The sequence below is a fragment of the Pyxicephalus adspersus genome, chromosome 11, assembly GCF_032062135.1.
Source record: "Pyxicephalus adspersus chromosome 11, UCB_Pads_2.0, whole genome shotgun sequence".
Classification (NCBI taxonomy): domain Eukaryota; kingdom Metazoa; phylum Chordata; class Amphibia; order Anura; family Pyxicephalidae; genus Pyxicephalus; species Pyxicephalus adspersus.
The window spans coordinates 50,079,983-50,100,696 of record NC_092868.1 but is presented as its reverse complement, the minus strand read 5'-3'; the positions used below and the strand labels follow the sequence as shown (position 1 = coordinate 50,100,696).

Here is a 20,714-nt window from a genome sequence, read left to right as displayed (position 1 = left end):
GCAACCAGAATCACCGATACACCTTATGATTCATATATTTTACCCAGGTAAACCCCCAAACCAGTATAAGAGGGAGCCAAGTCCCGGTAGTGAGATCTCCCCAGCAGGATCAGAACTGACCACCTGCCGGTAATGGCACCCTCCATTGATCTGTCAAGACCGTGTCCCTTTAAGAAATACACAGAACCACTAACATTTACACATCACTTAAAATTTGTTTGGGACTGACCCTTCAAAATATTGCTGTCGTGAGATAAACACAGGGGCTGCCATTTGTTGCAATCCTGCTGGCTCATACCAAGTTTCACCAACCAGAACAAGTATACAGATCACCATGTGAGAATAGAACAGTCAAAAGTTTCTTTTAGCCTACTTGTTCTTAGTCAGTGAGGTTACTGGTTCACCATGAACACCAATGAGCAATGCCCAATGGCAGCCTCGTCCATGTTTGCAGCACGTCAGGTTTGCTTTACGACACCTGGCTTCTCACCCGTCACAGTAGTCAAGCCGCAGCAGTGAAAATTGCGAGGTATCCGCTTTATGGATAGGGAACAGCCCCCCTATAATGTAATCTCCGGGGATGCTAAATTCTGTTTTGTATTGGAAGTTTTGGCAGCCCAGCACCCCACTGAGGTGGAGAAGAAAAATCACCAGACAATCCAACTCCAATGCTGCGACCATAGCTGAGAAGGATGATGGTTGACCAAGCGAGGAAACCGAAAAATGCGGAGCGCGCTCTATTATTAGAGGTGTTTGTTTTACACAGGTGACCGTCTGCTAGGTAAATACATCCAGTGCCCCCTCCCACAGGATCAGCGTACAAAGCGATTTGTATATGGGAAGATCTCCACCTGTTGTAGCAACCAGAGGATTTCCAAAAGGGGGAAATTTAAAGTGCGATACTAATGGTATTCAAATACCAGGGTGCCTAATGGTCGTTTAATCTCTGCTCGGATCAAAGGCTAAAAGAGTCAAAGCGTTTGACGGCAGAGCGGACAAAATCCGTATTCAAATGGTGCCGAACTACACAGGTGTGCTGTAATGTGCTACAAAGACGTATACAAAAGTACTAACATAGATGTACAGTGGTACCTTGGTATAAGTCCTTAATCCGTTCCAGATCCTTGGACTCATACCAAACAAATTTTTCCCCTAAGAAATAAAAGGAAAATGATTAATCCGTTCCCTTTAAAAAAAATCTTATAGGTATTGGCATATTATACATTGATGGGGTTGTATAGAATTATTTAAACACTGCTTAATACTACAGTACATAAATGCAAAATAAATTAGATGAAGTAAATAATAATAAAAAAAGTTTAACCTCACTTTACCTTGCTGAGAAGAGTCGAGCGCCTACTAGGATGGTGCTGAGAAGGGAGGAGGAGGGGATGATGGTAATTCACAGAGAGTTATATTTACTGAATGGTGGCAACTGGCGTACTGACGCTGGTGGGCAGTCGTGGCTTTGTCTCGATGGAGGTAAATAAGGGTAGCGCGCAGTGTTATGGCTCATTTTGACCCATACAAGTTCTAGCACAAAGGTTGTACACCAAGCAAGATTTTTCATGTCCAAACAGGACTTATTCCAAAGCAGACCTATACCGAGGTACCACCGTATTCCCAAACAGGAAATCGTAAATTAAAAAGGATCTAATGTCGTAGATGGCAGAATTCGAGTTCTCAAATGTGGTGGCTGCAGATAAAAAATTGCAAGCAGGCAGAATATTTATTGTGGAAGAGACAGGCCATGTCTCTGCTGCAATAAAACAAACTAGCCTGCATATGCAGAATTACCACTTGGGTAGCACGGTGGCTCAGTGGTTAGCACTCTGGTTTTTGCAGCACTGGGATTCCCATAGTGATGTCATGATGGCATACCCCACTCACTTTCCATTGCAGGTCTGAGCTTATGATGGGAGAGTGGGCGGGTTGTGCCCAGGGACGGGGGACATGGTCCGCTCCTCTGCTTGATGCATCCCCTCAGCGCGGTGCACCAGCCAGAGCAGCAGACCACCAAAATTTTCTTGCAGACCACCAGTTGGTGACCGCTGGTCCGGTTGGTTCAGGTCTGTGACATCTTTGTTCTTCTTTCTGGACAGTGGGGCCACCATCTTCCAGGATTTTTACGCCACCCGGATTTTACACTATGCAGATGTGAGATCCAATGACGCAATTTCCTGTAAAAAACAAATTTGCTAATCTGTGCATGTGTTTTTTTTACATTATACAGTGTTAAACTCAGAAATTTGTTTAAGCCGGGTGGTGTGCCCAGCTAAATGCGGCTTAGATAACACTGTTATAAAAAAACCCCTTCTGTGCATGCAAGAGATCAAGCATACGCTGAGGGAGGCATACGCAGCCCCCTGGGATATGTGACGTATGTATACCAGGAGGCCGCAGGCCTCCCAATCAGTCTGCGAAGGTGCACCTCTGTGTACAATCCCAGCAGAGAAGGAATGAACTCCCAATCACATGAATGCCATTTCTTGCCTGGCCAATCACAATGAAGACCTGGAATCAGAAAGTAGACCAGGTGAGGACAATGGCACCAGCGATTTTAGTTAAATACCTGGGCACGGGTAGGTAAGTTTACTTTATAATTCCACTCTTTAAATAAATAATATTTATACTGCTCTGATCGTGTGACTTGATATAAAGATATAATGTTGCAGTCCGGAAACGGAAGGAGGGGAGACTGAGGAAATGCTTCCTTCTGAATGCAGCAGAGAGATGACATTATCACAGCCTAGGCAAAGTCACTGGACTGCCTTTAATTATAGCTATTTAAATCGGCCCTGTACTTTGGAATAAAAAATGTGAACATGGCCCCCGTTATAAAGAGGAAGACCTCCCAATACAGCAGCAGCTGTCATTTTCAGGTGTTATAAAGCGTCTCCCCCCACTGAATGCTTTGGTTCCTCCCATTCCTCCCAATGATCTATACCACCTGTGGGCGAAACCATAACGTCCAGAGGGGAACATGCAGCAAAAGAACTGGTAAGTATTCTACTAGTTCCTTTTTTCAATCCTATAGGGTTATTGTGATAATAATAAGTGAAGTTTTATTCAGAATTGATACTGCTGTAAATTGTAAAGATAATGACAAGTCCTCTTATATAGTGTCAGCATCTCATGGTCATGTGACCTAAATCTACTGTTCTGTGCGTCCCGCCGCTAACATGGAGGGGAGGAGCTTAGTGACGTACAGGAGTAGTGGGACAAACAGTGAATGTCCCTGGGAGAATTCGCATAATTCTGGTTGCGACCTATTGGTGTCAAGTCACAAAGGGAAAGTCATTTTTGGCCCCAGAGAAGGCTCGACGGAGTGGCGCCTGTATTCTACACAGACTGCGAGCTATGAAGCCGCGGCCGCTCTCTGCCCGCTCCAGGCCGGTTCTGAAGGTTCGCTCCTGGAAGAGAAGCGCCCTGCGGTCTCGTCATGTCTGGGCTGAGAAGTGTAAGATGGCAGCTGCCTCAGAGAAGGACTCGGCCACCTCCCAGAAGATCCAAAGACCCCCGAGCATCGCATTGCTGGCCGAGGAGGGAGTGTGTGTGCTACTAATGGGCTCAGGCCAGGTCAGTGACAGCATTACCATCCCCCAATCTGACTACAAGCATAGACCCCCAACCACTCTAAAAGTTCCAACATGGCTCCCCAGCATGACTACAAATCCCAGCATCACAGCATGCTTCATCCCCCCCCCCCCCTACAGATCCCAGCATGCTGCACCCCCCAGCCTGACTACAGATCCCAGCATGCTGCACCCCCCAGCCTGACTACAGATCCCAGCATGCTGCACCCCCCCAGCCTGCCTACAGATCCCAGCATGCTGCACCCCCCAGCCTGCCTACAGATCCCAGCATGCTGCACCCCCCAGCCTGCCTACAGATCCCAGCATGCTGCACCCCCAGCTCGACTACAGATCCCAGCATGTCACCCCCCAGCCCGACTACAGATCCCAGCATGCTGCACTCCCAGCCTGCCTACAGATCCCAGCATGCTTCACCCCTCCCCAACCTGTCATGGGGAGTAAAAGCAGACCAGTTGGTGATCCATATAATTTATATCCATCTTTATACACATTGTATCCATATCTGTGCACCTGGCTGGTGTTGGTGCTGTTTGATTGTCCAGTAACATTTGTTACATTTGATTGTATTTTGTTTTCATTTTAGAAGCTGACATTCACAGGAAAATGCATTGTGACTTGTTTGTATGGCAGCGTTCAAGTCCTGGGCTTAACCATTAACTCAAACGAAACGCCGTATGAATTATTTTCCCCAAATACGCATTCGCCTCTGACGATCACAGCGCTAAAGCAGAAGAAGGCCGCCAAGACTTGTAAAGAGATCCGCATGGAGGTCAGAGCCTTACTGCGGGGATATCTGTCTCTAGGTAATGTTGGAGCAATCAGCGATCAGTTCTCCCGGGAAACTTTTTTTTTTTTTCTCTTTTAGCTGGGTGGGGAGATGCTGTAACTGGCTGGTCAAAAAGTGCTGTGGGCCAAACGTGACACATTTAGTGCTCCTATAGGAATCCAGTAACCCCCCCTGTAATTCGGCTTTCTATTGCCCCCCAATACTTTTCTCCACCTATCTAATGGCCATCCTCATTTTCCCATCGTCTTTCTATTATGCCCTATCGATCCAGTGCCCCTGTACGAGGGTGTGCGTAGAAGTTCTTGGCTTTGCCCAGAAAGAAGAGAGCCAGAGTTATGAAATAACACATTTATTCAACATTTTCCCCCCTGACACTGATGCACTTGGTACAGCTTAGTTGCAGCTTTTCTAGACCGTTCAAATAAAAGTTTGGGAACAGATAATAGTCAGAGGGGCCAGGTCAGGTGAGTAGGGGGGGATGGTGGACCAGTTGGAAACTCAGGGTATTCAATTTGGCAGCCACAACGTTGGACGTGTGCCCAGGTGCAAAAAAAAGGATCCCTTTGGTCAACTTTCCACTTTCCAATTGCCTCCTTCAGCTGGTCCAGGAGGTTAGCATAATACTGTCCGGTAATACTAGAGCCCTGCGGTAGGTAGTCCACTAACAGCATACTGTCTTTGTCCCAGAAAACGAACGCCATGACTTTTTTGGCCGATTTCTTGGTTCTTCTTCGGCCGCAGGGACCCACTGTGGCGACATTCCTTTCACTGTTGTTTGGTTTCAGGATTATAGATGTGGAGCCAGGTTTCATCCTCAGTCACTAACCTAGCCAAAAAGTTCTGTGCAGCTTCAAAATGAGCCAAAACAGCTTTAGATGCTTCAACTCGTTCCTTCTTCTGATCACCGTTTAAACATTTCGGCACCCACTTTGTTGAAAGCTAGCGCATCTCTAGGATAGTGGTGATAACAAACCCAACACGCTCCTGTGAGTTGTCAAGTATCTGGGCTATATTTTTCACGGATATTCGCCGGTCCTCAATAATCAGTTAATGGACAGCATCGCAGGTTGCCGGGTCAGTTGAGGTTGGGGGCGCACACTGCGGGGCTCATCTTCAACGGTGAAATGCCCAGTCTTGAAACGAGACATCCAGGTTTTGACAGTGCTGTAGGAAGGACACTTCTCCCCCAGTGTTTGTGACATCTCAGTGTGAATGTCCTTTGCTGGCTTTCCCTGGGGAAACAAAAACTTCATGACGTCTCGTACCTCCAATGACGTGAAACTTGCTTGTGCCTCCGCCATCAAGGTGGGAAAGCCAGGAACTGCTCAGTACTCGGCGTATTGTCACCCGGCTTTTCAGTAACCACCCAAAAACAGTTGGCTAAAGGTAGCTGGGGAGAACACTGAACTGATGGAATTGATTTTTTTGTTTTTTTTGGAAATTGTATGTTTATTAAGAATTTTTGGGTAAGGTACAGAAGAAAGAAAAAGGGGGAAGTTACACAAAGGGAAGTTAACAATCAGTAACAATATTGTATCGCATGTGAATAACAAACAATCTGTAACCCAAACCTAAGCTTGATGCATAAAATTAACATACACAAACAAGGAAATTAAGAGGAGGAAGGGACAAAGAACAAATTGTGACATCATCAAATAAAAAAAAGAGGAAGAGCAGCCGAAAGTAGTTAGATGGATAGTGAGGCATAGTAACTGTCCCAGCTCTCCCACACCACTTCAAATTTCTCCATCGTATTTCTAAGGAGTGCTGTGAGGTACTCCATAAGTCGGACCTCCTGTATTCGCGTATGGAGGTCGCTCCATCTAGTAGGGATCAGTGTTCGCGCCGCTACTAGGATGTGAGTCACCAATTTACGGGATATTTTTGGTAGGTTTGAGGAGGGCCAACCCAATAGATGTGTGAGGGGGTCTAGCGGGACCTGTTGTTGGATCACATTTGACATTAAATCAGTAACTCGTACCCAATATGGTTGAATAAGAGGGCAATACCAAAAGATATGTTCCAACATCCCTCTATGTTTCTTACATCTCCAGCAGGAGGGGTCCACTTCAGGGAATAGACGATGTAGTGCAACCGGTGTATGGTACCACCTGAGTAAGATTTTATATTGATTCTCCTTGTATAGGGTACAGATAGAGCTCTTATGGGCGGCCTCCCAAATAACAGACCAATCCTCAGGGGATAGTGACCGGCCCAGTATCTCCTCCCACTTAAGCATGTAACCATGTTTTTTGGGGATTTCCTGAGTACGGGAATGGAGCAGACGATAAATGGCTGAGACCGTACCTTTAGACAGGGGGCCCTCCATAGCTATCCTCTCAAAGCTAGTGAGGGCCTGAAAGGTGGCTGTGGGTTGTAGGGACATAATGTAATGTCTTATTTGAAGATATGCATAAAAAGATGAGCGGGGGAGCTCTACCCTATCCCTAAGTTCAGTGAAAGATAACAATCGCCGGTCAATAGGGTCCAAAACATGCCGGATTTGAAATAAGCCCCTATCCCTCCACGGACCTGACATGGAGCCAGATAGGCTATCTGGGATCTGAGGATTTAAAATTATCGAAGTCAATCTGGAGGTTGAGGAAACCAGGCCAAATTTGTTCTTGCATGACCTCCAAATAGTCCGCGTGAACCCCATCGGTGCTGTCAGATCCATCTCCGTCAGTAATAAGGAGGAGCTCCACAACATGACGTTAGGATGGACCGGAGCAATCCACCCCGCCTCCAGCTCTACCCCTACACTAGGGGGATGAGGGGATGTCCACTGTAGGACATGCCGGAGATGAGCCACTAAATAGTATTTGTGAATGTCTGGGCCTCCCAGTCCACCCTCTCCCCTAGGCGCACAAACTATGTGTTTAGGCACTCTGTGCCTTTTGTAAGCCCAGATAAACTGCAAAAAATCGGATTGAAGTCTTTTCAGAACCTGGGGTGGGACCCTGACAGGTAGCGTCCCAAATAGGTATAAAAGTTTAGGGAGAAGCATCATCTTCACCGAGGCTATCCTACCCAAAAGTGAGATGGGGATGGAATTGATTTTTAATATATAAAATAGATTTGATGTTTTTATTCTGAAGGTAGCTCAGTGGTTAGCACTCTGGCCTTTTTGCGCTGTGTCCCAGGTTCAAATCCCAGCCAGGACCCTATCTGCATGGAGTTTGCAGGTTCTTCCAGTGTTTGGGTTTCCTCCCACATTCCAAAAGCATGCAGTTAGGTTAATTGACATCCCCTTGAAAACTGACCTTCAACTGTATTAATGACCTATAACTATGGACATTAGATTGTGAGCTCCTTTGAGGGACAACTAGTGACATGTACAGCGACACTGGACTTTGTACAGCGCTGCATAATCTATCGCGCTTTATATAAATACTATGTAATAATAATAACTTTAGTGACACTTTAACAGTACTCATGGGGTAACTGTGTTTTTTTTTTTTTATTCATGACTATCCCCACTTTTGTTTTCTCTTTCCAGATTGCAGACGTATGGTGATGAAGAACTTTAAATCCTCATGTTCTGTCTTACTGATGGAGCGTCTGGACGATCCGACCACCAGCTATATTACAACTCATTCAGAATACGCCAACATCTTCTCTGCAAAGCTGGTACGTTGGGGCAAACGTGTGTAAAGAGCAGAGGCTTGGTGGCAGTGCTCAACCCAGAACTTTTTTTAACCTGGGTAGGAAGCTCAGGTGGGTGGCAACTCATCTGTAAACACCCAAAAACAGCCAGTTGATTACTAAAAAGTGCTGGTTGGTGCGTGCAGATAGAAGGGGCTGGGGAGAACACTGTAGTGGTGTAGATGCTGCGGAACCACAGTGAAGAATATTTTATGCAGATAGATAAACGTTGCATTCTATTTAAAGTAAAAAGAACTTATTTGCAGGCATACTTTTACTTCAGTATATAACTGCTATTCAAGCCTTTTTAATTTCAAGCTGAGCATCATTCAGTCCTCATAATGCTCACAGCCAGCCCGGGGACCTGACTTGATTCTACTGCAGTTTATTTTAGGTCTGAACCCTGCCCTCAGCCTCTGATTGGACAGCGAAAGAATAGCAGCAGATAGATCATTTCTCTGTCACTTGCTTCCTTCTTGTATTAGCATTTTCTCAAATTGGCACAGGAGCACGGCAGCACAACCAATTCACTCATTCTTCTCTCTCATAGCCTTTGCTCTGCTGTACATTGGATCGTAAGGTATCAAAAAAGAAAAAATCTAGCCCTCTAAAACCACCCACCCACCTGTGTTTCTCAACCACGAGTCCTCCAGAGGTTGCTAGGGTTTCCTTAAACAATGAGCAATTTGAACCTCTCATGTGAGTTTGTGACGCCAATGATCTTTTTGGCTATCTGTATGTGTGACATTCCTCCCACTGGCCAGCATTGTAAGAGAAACTTCCTATTGACCACCATGATAATGTACTGTGAGCTGTGGATATAGTAATTATAGAAGGGGTTCCTTCTATAAGACCTGAAACAAATTTTAAGTGTTCCCCCACGTTAAAAAGTTAAAGAAAGCCTGCTCTAAAAGAATGCCACTCCTTCAGTTCTCCCCGGCCATTGCATACATTTCACGTGGGGGAAATACATGCTTCTAATAATAGATTCAGGAGTTTCTCCTGCTAACGCATACGTTGCTCATGTGACTGGTTAAATACATGCAGTAGCTGTAGAGCAGCAAAGCTACCGAATTTCAATACACAGAAACCTAAGGTAAATGTATCCTCTTCTTTTTTCATGACCACCTATAATAAGATTGCTCAAAAATATCAACTGAAGGAAAGTTCTTGTAATTTCTGGCGGCTTGCTTTTTTTTTTCAGTACAATTAATAGTATGCAGATGGAGTTTGAATGCAGAGCATAGTCATAAAGATATTGCATGGTAATCATCTATTCTTGTGTTTCCTGCATTTCAGAATGAAAAATACTCCTCCATATTGGATGACTCTGTACTACACTCTGTTGGAATTGAGAATCGCAATCCTAGCTCGGAGATCGTCATGTCTGAGAAAACGTTGTCAGCAGCACAGAAGTTAGTGGATGCTTGTCTTGGTACGTTTGCTGCTGTCTTCAGTACCATTATCAGGAATAGGGAAGCGTTAAAGCAGAACTAAAGTTTCGTTGTTAAAATATCATGATCATGTAGGTCAGACAGACAATGTCTCCTGCAACAATCCCTCCTACCTACCTGATTGTGCTATGGAATTGTCATTTCTGGCTTCCCTTGCGCTTGCTGGGACTGATTGAACCCCTGTGTGGGAGTTGTATTATCCCAGCCCTGCTTAGGATCGTATCTAGGAAGAGGAGATGGAGGAATATAGAGGGGTTTAGTTCTGCTTGTAACACCATTTGTTGGTTTACTGAATATATTCAGTTCCACATAGAACCTGGTCTGTCCATAATGCCAGGGATTCTACGAGTATTCTCTGGAATTGCCTGCTAAATATTTTGAATTGGAACCTATAGATTTGTCATGTATTTTTATCTGTAAACCTAAATGTGTTTCATAGTTGTGGTTTATCCCATTTTTACTCATTGTGATTCCATTTAACCACCTGAGCGTTACACTGAGGTCTAGATTTCTGTACCAAAAGTGATCCACTGTTTTTCATGAAATTTTTTTTTTAAATTGTAGACCTGTAACTTACAGAAATATGTCCGAACAGGGGTTCTAGTAGATAATATGAATATAAAAAATGTATTTACTTTTGTTTTATTTTTTGTATTGGATTGGATACTGGAGTTTGTATTCAATCCAATACAAAATGAGCGTTTGAATTTACCAGTTATGTACTTTGTATTAATTTTATATTATTTTGTATTGGATTGGATACGCAAGTTTGTATCCAATCAAATACAAAATAAAATTTGAATTTCCAAGTTATTTACTTTTATTTTATTTTTTTTTATTTTTTGTATTGGATTGGATAGGTAGTTTGTATTCAATCCAATACAAAATGACAGTTTGAATTTACCAGTTATATACTTTATATAAATTTTTTGAATTATTTTGTATTGGATTGAATACAGGAGTTTGTATTGAATCCAATACAAAATAAATGAATGAGTTTCAATTTGAATTTCCCCCACACGCGCCGACGTCATCACACACGCAGGGAGGAGCCGTCCGTTTTTTTTTTTTCTCCGCCGGACGGCTTCTGGCTTCAGAGATCATCCGGCGCTGGAACAAGAAGGACGTGGACGATCAGCGGGACCAGGTAAGAAGCCGGCCGGCATCTTACTGGTCCCGCTGGCACCCGACGAAGGACACCTGACGCTGGAGAGGGAGATCGGCGGACGACGATCGACGGAGGACGACGCTGGATGAGCACAGGGGGACCAGGTAAGTGGGGATGGGGAAAAAACTCGGGGTTAACCATCCTAGCCATTTTTTTTTGCCCGTACGAAGGTCGGGCTTAACGGCTAGGAGGTTAATATTGTTATTATTAATATTAAAAATTATAATAAACAGTATTTATATGGCACCAACATATTACATAGCGCTGTACATTAAACAGGGGTTGTAAATGACAGACAGATACAGACTGTGACACAGGAGGAGGAGAGCACCCTGCCCTGAAGAGCTTACAATCTAAGAGCAGATGATTTTTATCTTTTTATTCTTTTACTCTTTTTACAGAGGAACATGATGGCTGTCCAGTCATTCTTATCTGTGGCCCGCAAAATGTAGGAAAATCAACATTCAATCGATACCTCATCAACCAGTTATTAAACCAGTAAGTTGTTACTTTCTGCTGTACTATATCATTTATAAAGCTTAAGGGTGTCCTTATGTTGAGCTGCTGTGATAGTCAGTAATACTTTATTTAAAGTGCAAATTATACCAAATATAGTCCATTTAATAAAAATAATTTTCTGTTTTATATTGTTAGTATTAGAACTATATCACAATATCCGCTTTCTGTCAACCTTTATACAACAATTTTACTGGTAGAGGAAGAATTATTAGACTAGCAAAACTACGATTGGGGCAAAGGTCAAAGCCAGGGACAGTTATGGGTAGTTCTTACTACAGGAACCTCATGGGTATTGAAAGCTGCCGGCATACCGGGATTCACACATAAGTCAATTTGTATTTGTTGATAGAATTAAGTATATGTTAACAAATATGTTTGGTAATTTATAAAGTTATATGTAAAGCTTGCCCTATTTTTTCTTTTTTCATAATCCATGTGTGTCCCTGGACTACTCCTTGGACATACAGGGCGCTCTGCTCATGCACAATGTGTCTGTATTTCCCGTAGGCACCGTTGCTGCCATGAATCGGCTCTGCTGTGTTGGTTGACAGTGGCTTTTAGCAGGCTCCTAGTTGTCAAACCTCCTGATATGGGAATCGTACTTCCCCGGGCTGGTGACTGACAAAACATCAAAAATCAATATACAGCATTTATTTATAAAAAACTTAACAGCTGTTGTAGTTAAAATCCTATTTTTCATCTTATAGCTTGTATTTAGAGGTGTGTTCACATCAACTACAACTAAGTATAAGAATTCCTTTGAAAACATTACTTTTTTACTTTTTTTTTTTCCCCCCAGCATTTCAAACGTTGGCTATTTAGAGTGTGATTTGGGACAGTCAGAGTTTACACCTCCTGGCTGTATATCACTGCTGAACATAACCAAGCCGGTCCTGGGTAAGTGTTGGTTTCATTACGTTCATTTCAAATGGATGTATCTAAAAGCAGTCTTTACTATAAGGGTGCATTAAAGTCTCACATACATTACAGAAGAGGTGAAATGCTCTTCTGGAGAAATTGCAGTTTCATTTTAGTTTATTCATATCCGGAGACCTGGAAGTTCAATCATGTAACTTATTTGTAGGAGACAGTTGGAGCTCAGGTTGAATTGTCTTTCCTTTTTAGCAGGGATAATGTAGCCTTTACACTGAATAGAGCTTGGAGTTGCATTTCTATAGAAAAGCCAATTTTATAAAGCTTTCCATTATTAATCTATAAAAGTATTATTTTGTGAATTGACTATTAACTCAATCAGTATACAGCAACTAGTTTTAAGAAACTAAATGCAGTTGTAGTTAAAAATCCTATTTTCTGTATTGATAGTTTGTATCTTCTGGTGTATTTCCAATAAATAAATAAAATAATTCCTGTGAAAGCTACATTAGTACAAGTGAAATAACACTTTTTTTTCTCTTTGTAGGTCCTCCATATACTCATCAGAGAGATGCGCAAAAAATGGTTTACTTTGGTGAGCCGTCTTGTGAACAGGAGATCGAAAGGTTTTTAGAATCTGTGAAATATGTCATCACCTGTTACAAGAGGGAGCAGCCACTCATTGTTAACACAATGGGATGGGTTAAAGGTCAGATATTACATGAATAAAGTCATTATTATAGCAATGTTCTAATCTAAGCATTTTATAGAAAGAGGTGTTGTATATTTTTATTATTATTATTCTTGGTATTAATAATACAACAGAGGTTCCCATTAAAAACTTCCTCCTGGTCCTGCGACAACTGTTAACCCTTGGATTTACTTATTGTGATTCTGGGAGTGCGGGATATAAAACCGGTCAGGTTTAGAACAGTCTAGATGTTTACTGGCTTCTATTTTTAAAATGCGGATGATGAATTAAAAATTAAATTAAACCTGAACTCTGTGATTACCAAATATTGCCTAAACACAAAAGAGGTGTACTTTTGATGAACTCAATATATTTCTTCCAGATCTTTGCAGTATTCTGGCATACAACATTGCCTCTGAATGAGGTTGCTGTAATAAATACCGGTCACCACTTCTCTCTCTGCTTGTGCAGGGTGCTTGGTCTTGTCTCTGCCCCCTTTAATTTTTTTGGAGCAGCCTTTAGTGGATGGACCTGCTGGGTTGCTCCTATGGTTTTGTTTACTGCATATTTAATGTGCAGTGATAATATCGCCAATACTTTTGCAAGGTAATGTCTGGTTTACGAAGGCTTTTTATATACACTGTGGAATAATATAATGTATATAATTAATAATTGCATAATTTCCATATTTTCAGTCTGGAGTTTAGCTTTAAAAGACTTTTTAAGGTCTGATGTTTTTTGGCTTCTGAGCCGTGTTAAGAAATAGTATTAGCGTCTTGTGGCTACCAATTTTATTTTGTATTTGACCAAATCACTGTTTCTTTGATGTGTATGTTCATTTATAATTAGGGATATATACCATTCTAATATTGGGGGTGATATAGAAAAGCTTGAAGCAGTTACAATCTGTCTGATAACATCACTATATTTTACAGCCTTGCAATGTCTTTCTTCCCCCAGGGTTCGGATTGTTACTCCTGATAGACCTAATCCACCTGCTGTCCCCAAGATATGTCGTACAGATGGTTGCAGAAGGAGACGAACGTATGGAGCCGCTGACCCCTGAGTATATAAAGAACACTGCCGGATTCATGACAAAAGCCTGGTCTGGTGCCAAATACAAAAGCAAAGGGATGGACTCCTCAGATGAAGAAGGAGACTCTTCAAATGACGTTCATGCCAAAGCTTCATTGGGACATGAGCTTCTTCTTGCAGAAAGCAGTTTTAGCGGAGCCGGGGGGACTGAGACCGTGTAAGTAACTTTTGTTAGGTTTGGATTTTGAAGTATGCAACTTGGGTAATGATTAAGATATGGTACTCCTACTTGATTTCTTTGTAATTATAGGTTGTGTGGCAAAGCCATCTGAGAATGCCCACAAATAAATCAACAATTCCTTAATAATACTCGGTGTTCTCCCCAGCCCCTAGCCAGGCACACCACCTGGTACTTTTCAGTAACCATCGGGCTGTTTTTGGGTAGTTACTGAAGAGTTGGGTCACAATAATACAGGGGGAAAAGGTTTATCCAGGGCATTAAAGATAGAATGTTATTGGTCATGAGTAAATTCATCACTTCTCAGAAAAATGTTTAAATTTCATCTGTCAAGTAGTAGCAAGATAAATAAGCAGGGTTTTTTCTTAAATTTATCTTTTTTCTTTCAGGCGTTGTCATGGCTGGATTCTGCGTGATCTTGCTATGCTGGGCTACATCGGTAGGTTACAGCAGTATGACGTTGAACAGATCATTCCATTGCACAGCTTGGTACCGTATGAGGTAAGTACAGAAAAATGAGGGTAAATCCCTCTTTGATGCTGTGTGTAGTGCCAAGCCTCACATAAGCCATGGAATTCAGTGCAGGGCCCATGGAAGAGAAAGAAAACACAGCACAAGCTGATTGCAATCTATTACTCTCTCTTTTGCTCTATTTCTCCATCCTTTTTATGTTTGTGCCACAATTAAGGCAGAAGTTAAATAGTGCAAGCACAATTTGTCATTCTGCTGCTAAATAAAAAAAAAAAGTGCACACTGTATTCTAATGGTGTCTTCTATTGCAGGAAAAGTCAGAAGGGAGTCACTATTTACAAATGAGGTGTGCATAGCAGAGATTTAGCTTGAAGGATTTGCAGGGGTCAGTGTCAACTTAAAAGCTTGCTGACATTAGGAGCTTGGAGGAAGTGGAAAGTTAAGGATTTGCATAGTTAAGTTGTAGATTAAGTGCTTTTTATAGGCACTTTGCATGTGTAAGCAGCTGTTTAAATTGCATTTTTATGCTTTGGGAAAAGCTTATGTACTGTTAGGTTTTTATTTCATTCCTTCAGTGCTGTTTTCATTCTGTAAATAGGTACCACTAGTGAGATAAACAAGAACCCTTAGGACAACTGGTGACCTGACTTCTCTGGTGGAGTTTCTCAGTAAGGCTATTTTTCTGTAACTGAACCACGAAGGACAGCAGCAGTTTACTTCTCGGTTCACATTGTTCATCTGCATGTTGCAAATGGACAAGTATACTTTGTGTGAATGCATGCTTAATTGGCATACTTTGACTGTAACCTGAGAAGAAAGAAAACATGACACCTCTTTCTTTCACATTTTAAAAGATTTGACAAACTGCAGCCTCCCTGCCGTAGATTGTTCTGGTGGGAGAAACTCTGGGTCAATGACTTTTGAAACGATACAGCTTGGCAGCTAAAAATCGGCTTTAGCAGCTGATAACAATCTTTCGACTGGTTCATAGGTTTGATAAATAGTTGTGCAAATATTGTGCAGCTGCCAACTTTATATTTTGGAGATTATAATATTCTTCAGGCCAAAATGGTGTATTGCCACGTGTGTGTGATCATATTACTTCATATATTCCTGCTGATGAGGAGTGATTATACAAATCTGTAGATCAAGTCAGACTTGTGATTTATTGAAATCAGTGCAGTCTCTAGGCAGCTTGTCGACATGTAATTCGTCGTAGTCATCCCTAATTGCTTTTGCTGACAAAATCACCATTGGTGCAAATGTGCACTTAAAATATATTTATTTGGTTCATCATGCAAACAATCCTTTTTAAGCTAAAGACATGCTTCCTTTGTGTTTTCTAGGTCCCTTTTAATGCTGTGGCACTTCGCATCATTCATTCAGAAGTCGCTCCATCTCACATCATGTATTCAGCCAATGCAAGTTGGGTTGGTCTGTGCCACATTTTGGATGATGTCAGCAGCCAGGACAGTGGCCCAGTGATTCTAACACAGACACCAATCTGCGACTGCCTGGGGTTTGGTGAGTAGACACGGGGAGAATTATATATGGTTCCAGTCTAGAAAGAGTTTGAACCTGAATGGTTACCTATAGTTATGTCTTCTTCTCATTTGTGGTAAAATAGAAAGAGAGGAGAATAGTGACTCTTAGCGTAATACTGTATAGTGAATATGTGCAAGCAGTGATATATTACCAATATGGCCTTTTTATACTGTTTAAATATTCGTATATAAGAAATATATATATTCTCCTCTCTTTTTCTGTGTTTGGATTAGTCGGTCTCTCTAAATTCCCTGAAGCCATATTGGCGAAACACAAGTGAAATACAGAGACATTTCTCATGAACTGTGGAAATATGTAATCCGATATCATTGCACATCCGGTATACCTTATTCATATGTATTATACTGTTTATGTACAAAGTAGACGAGATCTGTTCAGTCAATATTATGCGATGTGTGTATAAGTAAATGCTACACATTTGTTGCCAAAAAAGCCTCTTCTTGGTACTTTCTTCTCTCTTCTTCAATACTTGTGACGACACATAGGCTTGGCAACCATACGATTATCAGATAAGTTTCCGTTGGTTACCTAACTTTTCAAACAATTTTAATTGCATTAATAAGTTTTTCTGTCTACAGGTGTTATTCGGGGGATTAATATGATGAAAAAAGTTTACCACATCCTTACACCTCTCTCACCAGAGGCTCTGCGATCCGTCAATTGCCTGCTAATAGGAAACATATCTATACCGCACAGTGTCTTCAAGCACCAGGTATTGTCTCCTGTGCTCATAGGCAGGACTGGGCTAATACTACATGTGATGTCAATGAATGATTAGTAAGCCTCATTTGTGGACAGTGTTAACATAGCATAAGAATCTCTCCATTGTAATTATAATTGGAGATTGCAATGGATCCTATTTTCATAATTGCAGATAAAGCCAATACACACTGCCACCCTGTGAGTTGCGTTTTAACTTAGCTGCTCTGGGGTTCTGGATTTGAGTCAAGGACAAAATCTGAACAATTTTACATCATATGTATGTGAATTATATTTGTATGTGGATTATATTTGTATGTGGATTTCTTCAGGGTGCTGCGGTGTCTACTCACAAAAGATAATGCTTCCTTAACAGAACTAATTGCATTTTTATAGTGAAGTTCACAGCCATAGGGAGAACAAGGCCATAATATATAGAATTAACCTTGAAGGCTCTAGGTGTATGGCAATAATTCCCTTTGTTGGGTGATATGCTTGTCAAAGCTTTAATATAAAAAAAACTTTGAGCAGCCTTGGTTACAAGCTGACTTACCAACACTTATCCGGCTTCCATTTTTCAAGGCCAGGGAGTCTACAGCTGTCATTAAAGGTAAAACTAGTTAGCAGCTTCTCAGTTGGAAAGTGCCAACCCTTTTCGCTTCTTGAACAAGTATTTTACAGTTGTTCTGTAATCATCAGTTTTTTTTTTCCCTTTTTACGAATATTTGGAGACAAGACCTGTTACGCTAGGGATCCACTAACCCCCCGCTTCCTTACCTTACCCATGCTTGGTGCTCAGTTTTACTTTTCATATCTAAGAATATCTTTTTTTCATTTGCATTCAACGAATAGCCTGGAATTGCCGGTGAGGTTCCGTACGTCACTTCGGAATACGATTTCTCAATATATGGATCCGGGAAGATAAAGATCAACAAACACCTCAAGAGACCTGAACATCTCTAAGTTAATTTCTGTTTAGGCTTATGAACCTGTTTTTTTTTTTTTTTTTTTTTTTTTTTTTTTTTTTTTTACTTATATTTCGCGTAAAAATGATTAAATTATTAGCAACGATCCTAGAGAGTGCGCCATTTCCTTTTTTTAATATGTTGTCGGTATTTTTGGTAATACTAAGAATTCAGTATGGGTACTATTATATATTACATTTGAGAAAACGATCATCCAAAATTCTTTTTATTGTATAATATGTATATACTATGTTTTGAAAATGAAGCCTTTGTGAAGAAAAAATGCATTTTTGCAATAAAAATTTGTTTTAAAAAAAAAATCTATTGATAATTTTTTAAATAGAAACCAAACAAAAGTTTTTCAAGAGTTTCTAACTTTGAGGCTTTGTAGATCTCATACTAGACCAATTTACAGAATTGCATGCAAATTTAACAGCTTGGTAGAAGATGTCTGAAATCTGTGTGTGTGTCTAAAATTTTAATATTTTTAACACCTGTCATTCATAAAATGACATAAAATAGCAGGGTTTTTTTTTTGCCTTCCTCTTGATCAACTATGTCTATAGGATTTTATATCTGGGATATGTTTATTTCCCCAGTGGTTGAACCTGATGGACGTATGTCTTTTTTTTTTCAACCTAACCTACTATATGTACCTATGTTTAACAAATATATTTAAAGCTGAACTAAACCCAACTATTATCACCAGTCCCTGTTTCGTTGCCGGGCACCACCATCTTCTTTCTTCTTCTCTTTCTAGATGTGATCTTTGGTCATCCTAATTGGCCGGAATGATGTAATACCTTCGCAGATGCTTGGCGGTTCATTCAATCATGTGCAGGGGAAACCATGATTGCCAGGTATCCTGGGAACCAACAGTTTTTGATAGTCCCCTGGAGCGATCAGACAGGTAGGAGTGCTTATTGCAGAAGCAGCATTGTGCCTTTCTACAATAATGTCCCATGCAAGATTTTTAAAAGTGGAATGTTGGTTCCACTTTTATAATGCTATGACTAACAATATCCCTTTCAAATACTAATCTCGCCCACATCGTCCTCATCGCATAAATCCTTATAAAGTGCTAATAAGCAACTTACACTGTTCAGAGTTTAGCAGGCAGCCTTTTGAGCTTAGATGGAAAAATATCTTGGAACACACATTCACATAAATGTGCATCATGTAATCAAGTAGAAATCCCATGAGCATCCACGGTATTATTTTCAGTGTTCACCTTAAGGAGCCCAAAAGTTAGGTTGGAAATTTGGACTGAATATCCAACATAAGGGACCACAAACAAGTCCTAAAAAGGAGATGGACGGCCAGGAACTGTGCTGATTCAATTGTCTACTAATTGGGAGAGATAGCTGGTTGAATACTTGAACTGGATACCTGGCATATGAATCCTAAAAAGAAGTTTTAACTGTATCCAGGAACAATGTTGATTCATATGTGTTACTAACGCATTCGTATCCTATCCACCTCAGTGAATTCATATATATATATATATATATATATATATATATATATATATTTATAATATTTCCTTTGATGATTTGGCAAAATGCCTACCTTGACCTCTCGTCAATTTGACATCTGTACTCGACCTTCTTTAATCAAAACATTTTTTTTTCTTTGAGGTAAAATTACAGTTCTTGTTTTCTTGCTTTGCCACCAAATCTGAGACTTTGCTACTTTTCCTATTCTAGGGACACAACAGGAAGTACAGAGATCCCTTCTTTGTCAGTTGCCACTAAAATTAGGGCGATTTCCTCTTTCTTTTTGCACAAGGACAACTAATAGTTGAAGTTATATCTCAATTTCTATCCTGGAGACTGATCGTTAGGACAGAGCAGTAAGTAGGCAGATAAAGTTTGATGAGATAGCTTTGTTAACTGTACTACATGTAATCTACTGACACCAGGTACTCCAAATAGCAAAGTCAGGACCTTGACTATCAATGCAGCATCATAGTAATGATAACAAATCATAACACCAGTTTGTGCTGCTTATTGGAGCTGCAGCTTATTTACAAATAACTGGTTTGCCCTTTTCTGATCAGCAACTGCATTGCATCAGCGCCTGATTGGTTCCTAATGCTGCATGTGCTTATACTAACAGTGGTGCTGCTTTATAGTCAGCCGATAGCCCTGCCTGTTTTATGAGGCCTGTGTCTTATTGATCAATGCTTGTTGGGAAGGTAAGATGACAAGTCAACGCTGCCAATGGAAGGTGGCGCTGCAGGTTCCTATATAGAAAACCCCAGTATTCAAGTTGGGGAAACATCCTATAGAGATGCTGGAAAGTAGTGTAGCCACCCTAAAGTTTATGCCAGCTAGACCAACATATGACTTCAGGCCATTTTGCATATTTGTGTTTCAGTAAAGCTTGCATTACTGCATCACACAGCACTCGTCTCGTGTCCGAATAGCACCTTATTGTAACATCTCTATTGCATTGCAGGACAACACATTACAGTTCACTGCTGAAAATGGTTATTGTAAAATTTGAACCACTTGTATGTTGTATTGGGCATTCCATTGAATGCCGCAGTATATATGTAAGTGGGCCATGCTATAAAGGAATCACAGTGACTGCCATTGCTTAACTACTTACAAAATGTTGGCTTGTCAGTCAAAACTTTAAATATGCTTATTAGAGCAGAAAGCTGAGCTATATAATCTCTAAGCAGGTGTGATAAACAGCAGAATTGCAAATCCCTTGGTTGGTGGTATTGTTAATGTCTGTGCATTTTATCCAAGTATTTAGCTGTTTGCTTGGACCACAACTTAAAATTTTCCACCATTCCTATACAAATCTTCCAGAAGGTGTTTTGCATGTAGAGTGTCTTACATCAGGTCATAGACAGCTGCATCCTTGGGGTTCTTCCTACGTTGTCTGCAGAGTCTGGATTTGCTACACTACATTTGATATCGCCTCTGGAGTGTTTTTGTAAACCCCTTCATGCAAATTCCTCGTCTTCCTCTGCCCAAACACTTGGATAAACTTT

The 20,714-nt window shown here is 41.1% G+C and overlaps 1 protein-coding gene across 1 annotated transcript; it reads left to right on the top strand.

Annotated features, from left to right (window-relative positions):
- The first annotated feature begins 3,248 nt into the window (after nucleotides 1-3,248).
- NOL9 (nucleolar protein 9) lies at nucleotides 3,249-18,027 on the top strand. Its single transcript, XM_072425933.1, has 12 exons — nucleotides 3,249-3,579; nucleotides 4,180-4,399; nucleotides 7,883-8,013; nucleotides 9,328-9,463; nucleotides 11,052-11,148; nucleotides 11,969-12,066; nucleotides 12,590-12,751; nucleotides 13,694-13,985; nucleotides 14,396-14,507; nucleotides 15,824-16,001; nucleotides 16,622-16,755; nucleotides 17,595-18,027. Exons 1-12 carry the CDS (start codon nucleotides 3,361-3,363, stop codon nucleotides 17,703-17,705), a joined length of 1,890 nt encoding a protein of 629 aa, XP_072282034.1. The 5' UTR covers nucleotides 3,249-3,360; the 3' UTR covers nucleotides 17,706-18,027.
- Nucleotides 18,028-20,714: the final 2,687 nt, after the last annotated feature.

Bases quoted from the DNA above. Each gene is read 5' to 3' on its own strand.
- NOL9 (XM_072425933.1), top strand. From the start codon at position 3,361: ATGAAGCCGCGGCCGCTCTCTGCCCGCTCCAGGCCGGTTCTGAAGGTT. The intron at 8,014-9,327 runs GTACGTTGGGGC...CCTGCATTTCAG, and splicing joins ACATCTTCTCTGCAAAGCTG to AATGAAAAATACTCCTCCAT. The intron at 14,508-15,823 runs GTAAGTACAGAA...TGTGTTTTCTAG, and splicing joins ACAGCTTGGTACCGTATGAG to GTCCCTTTTAATGCTGTGGC.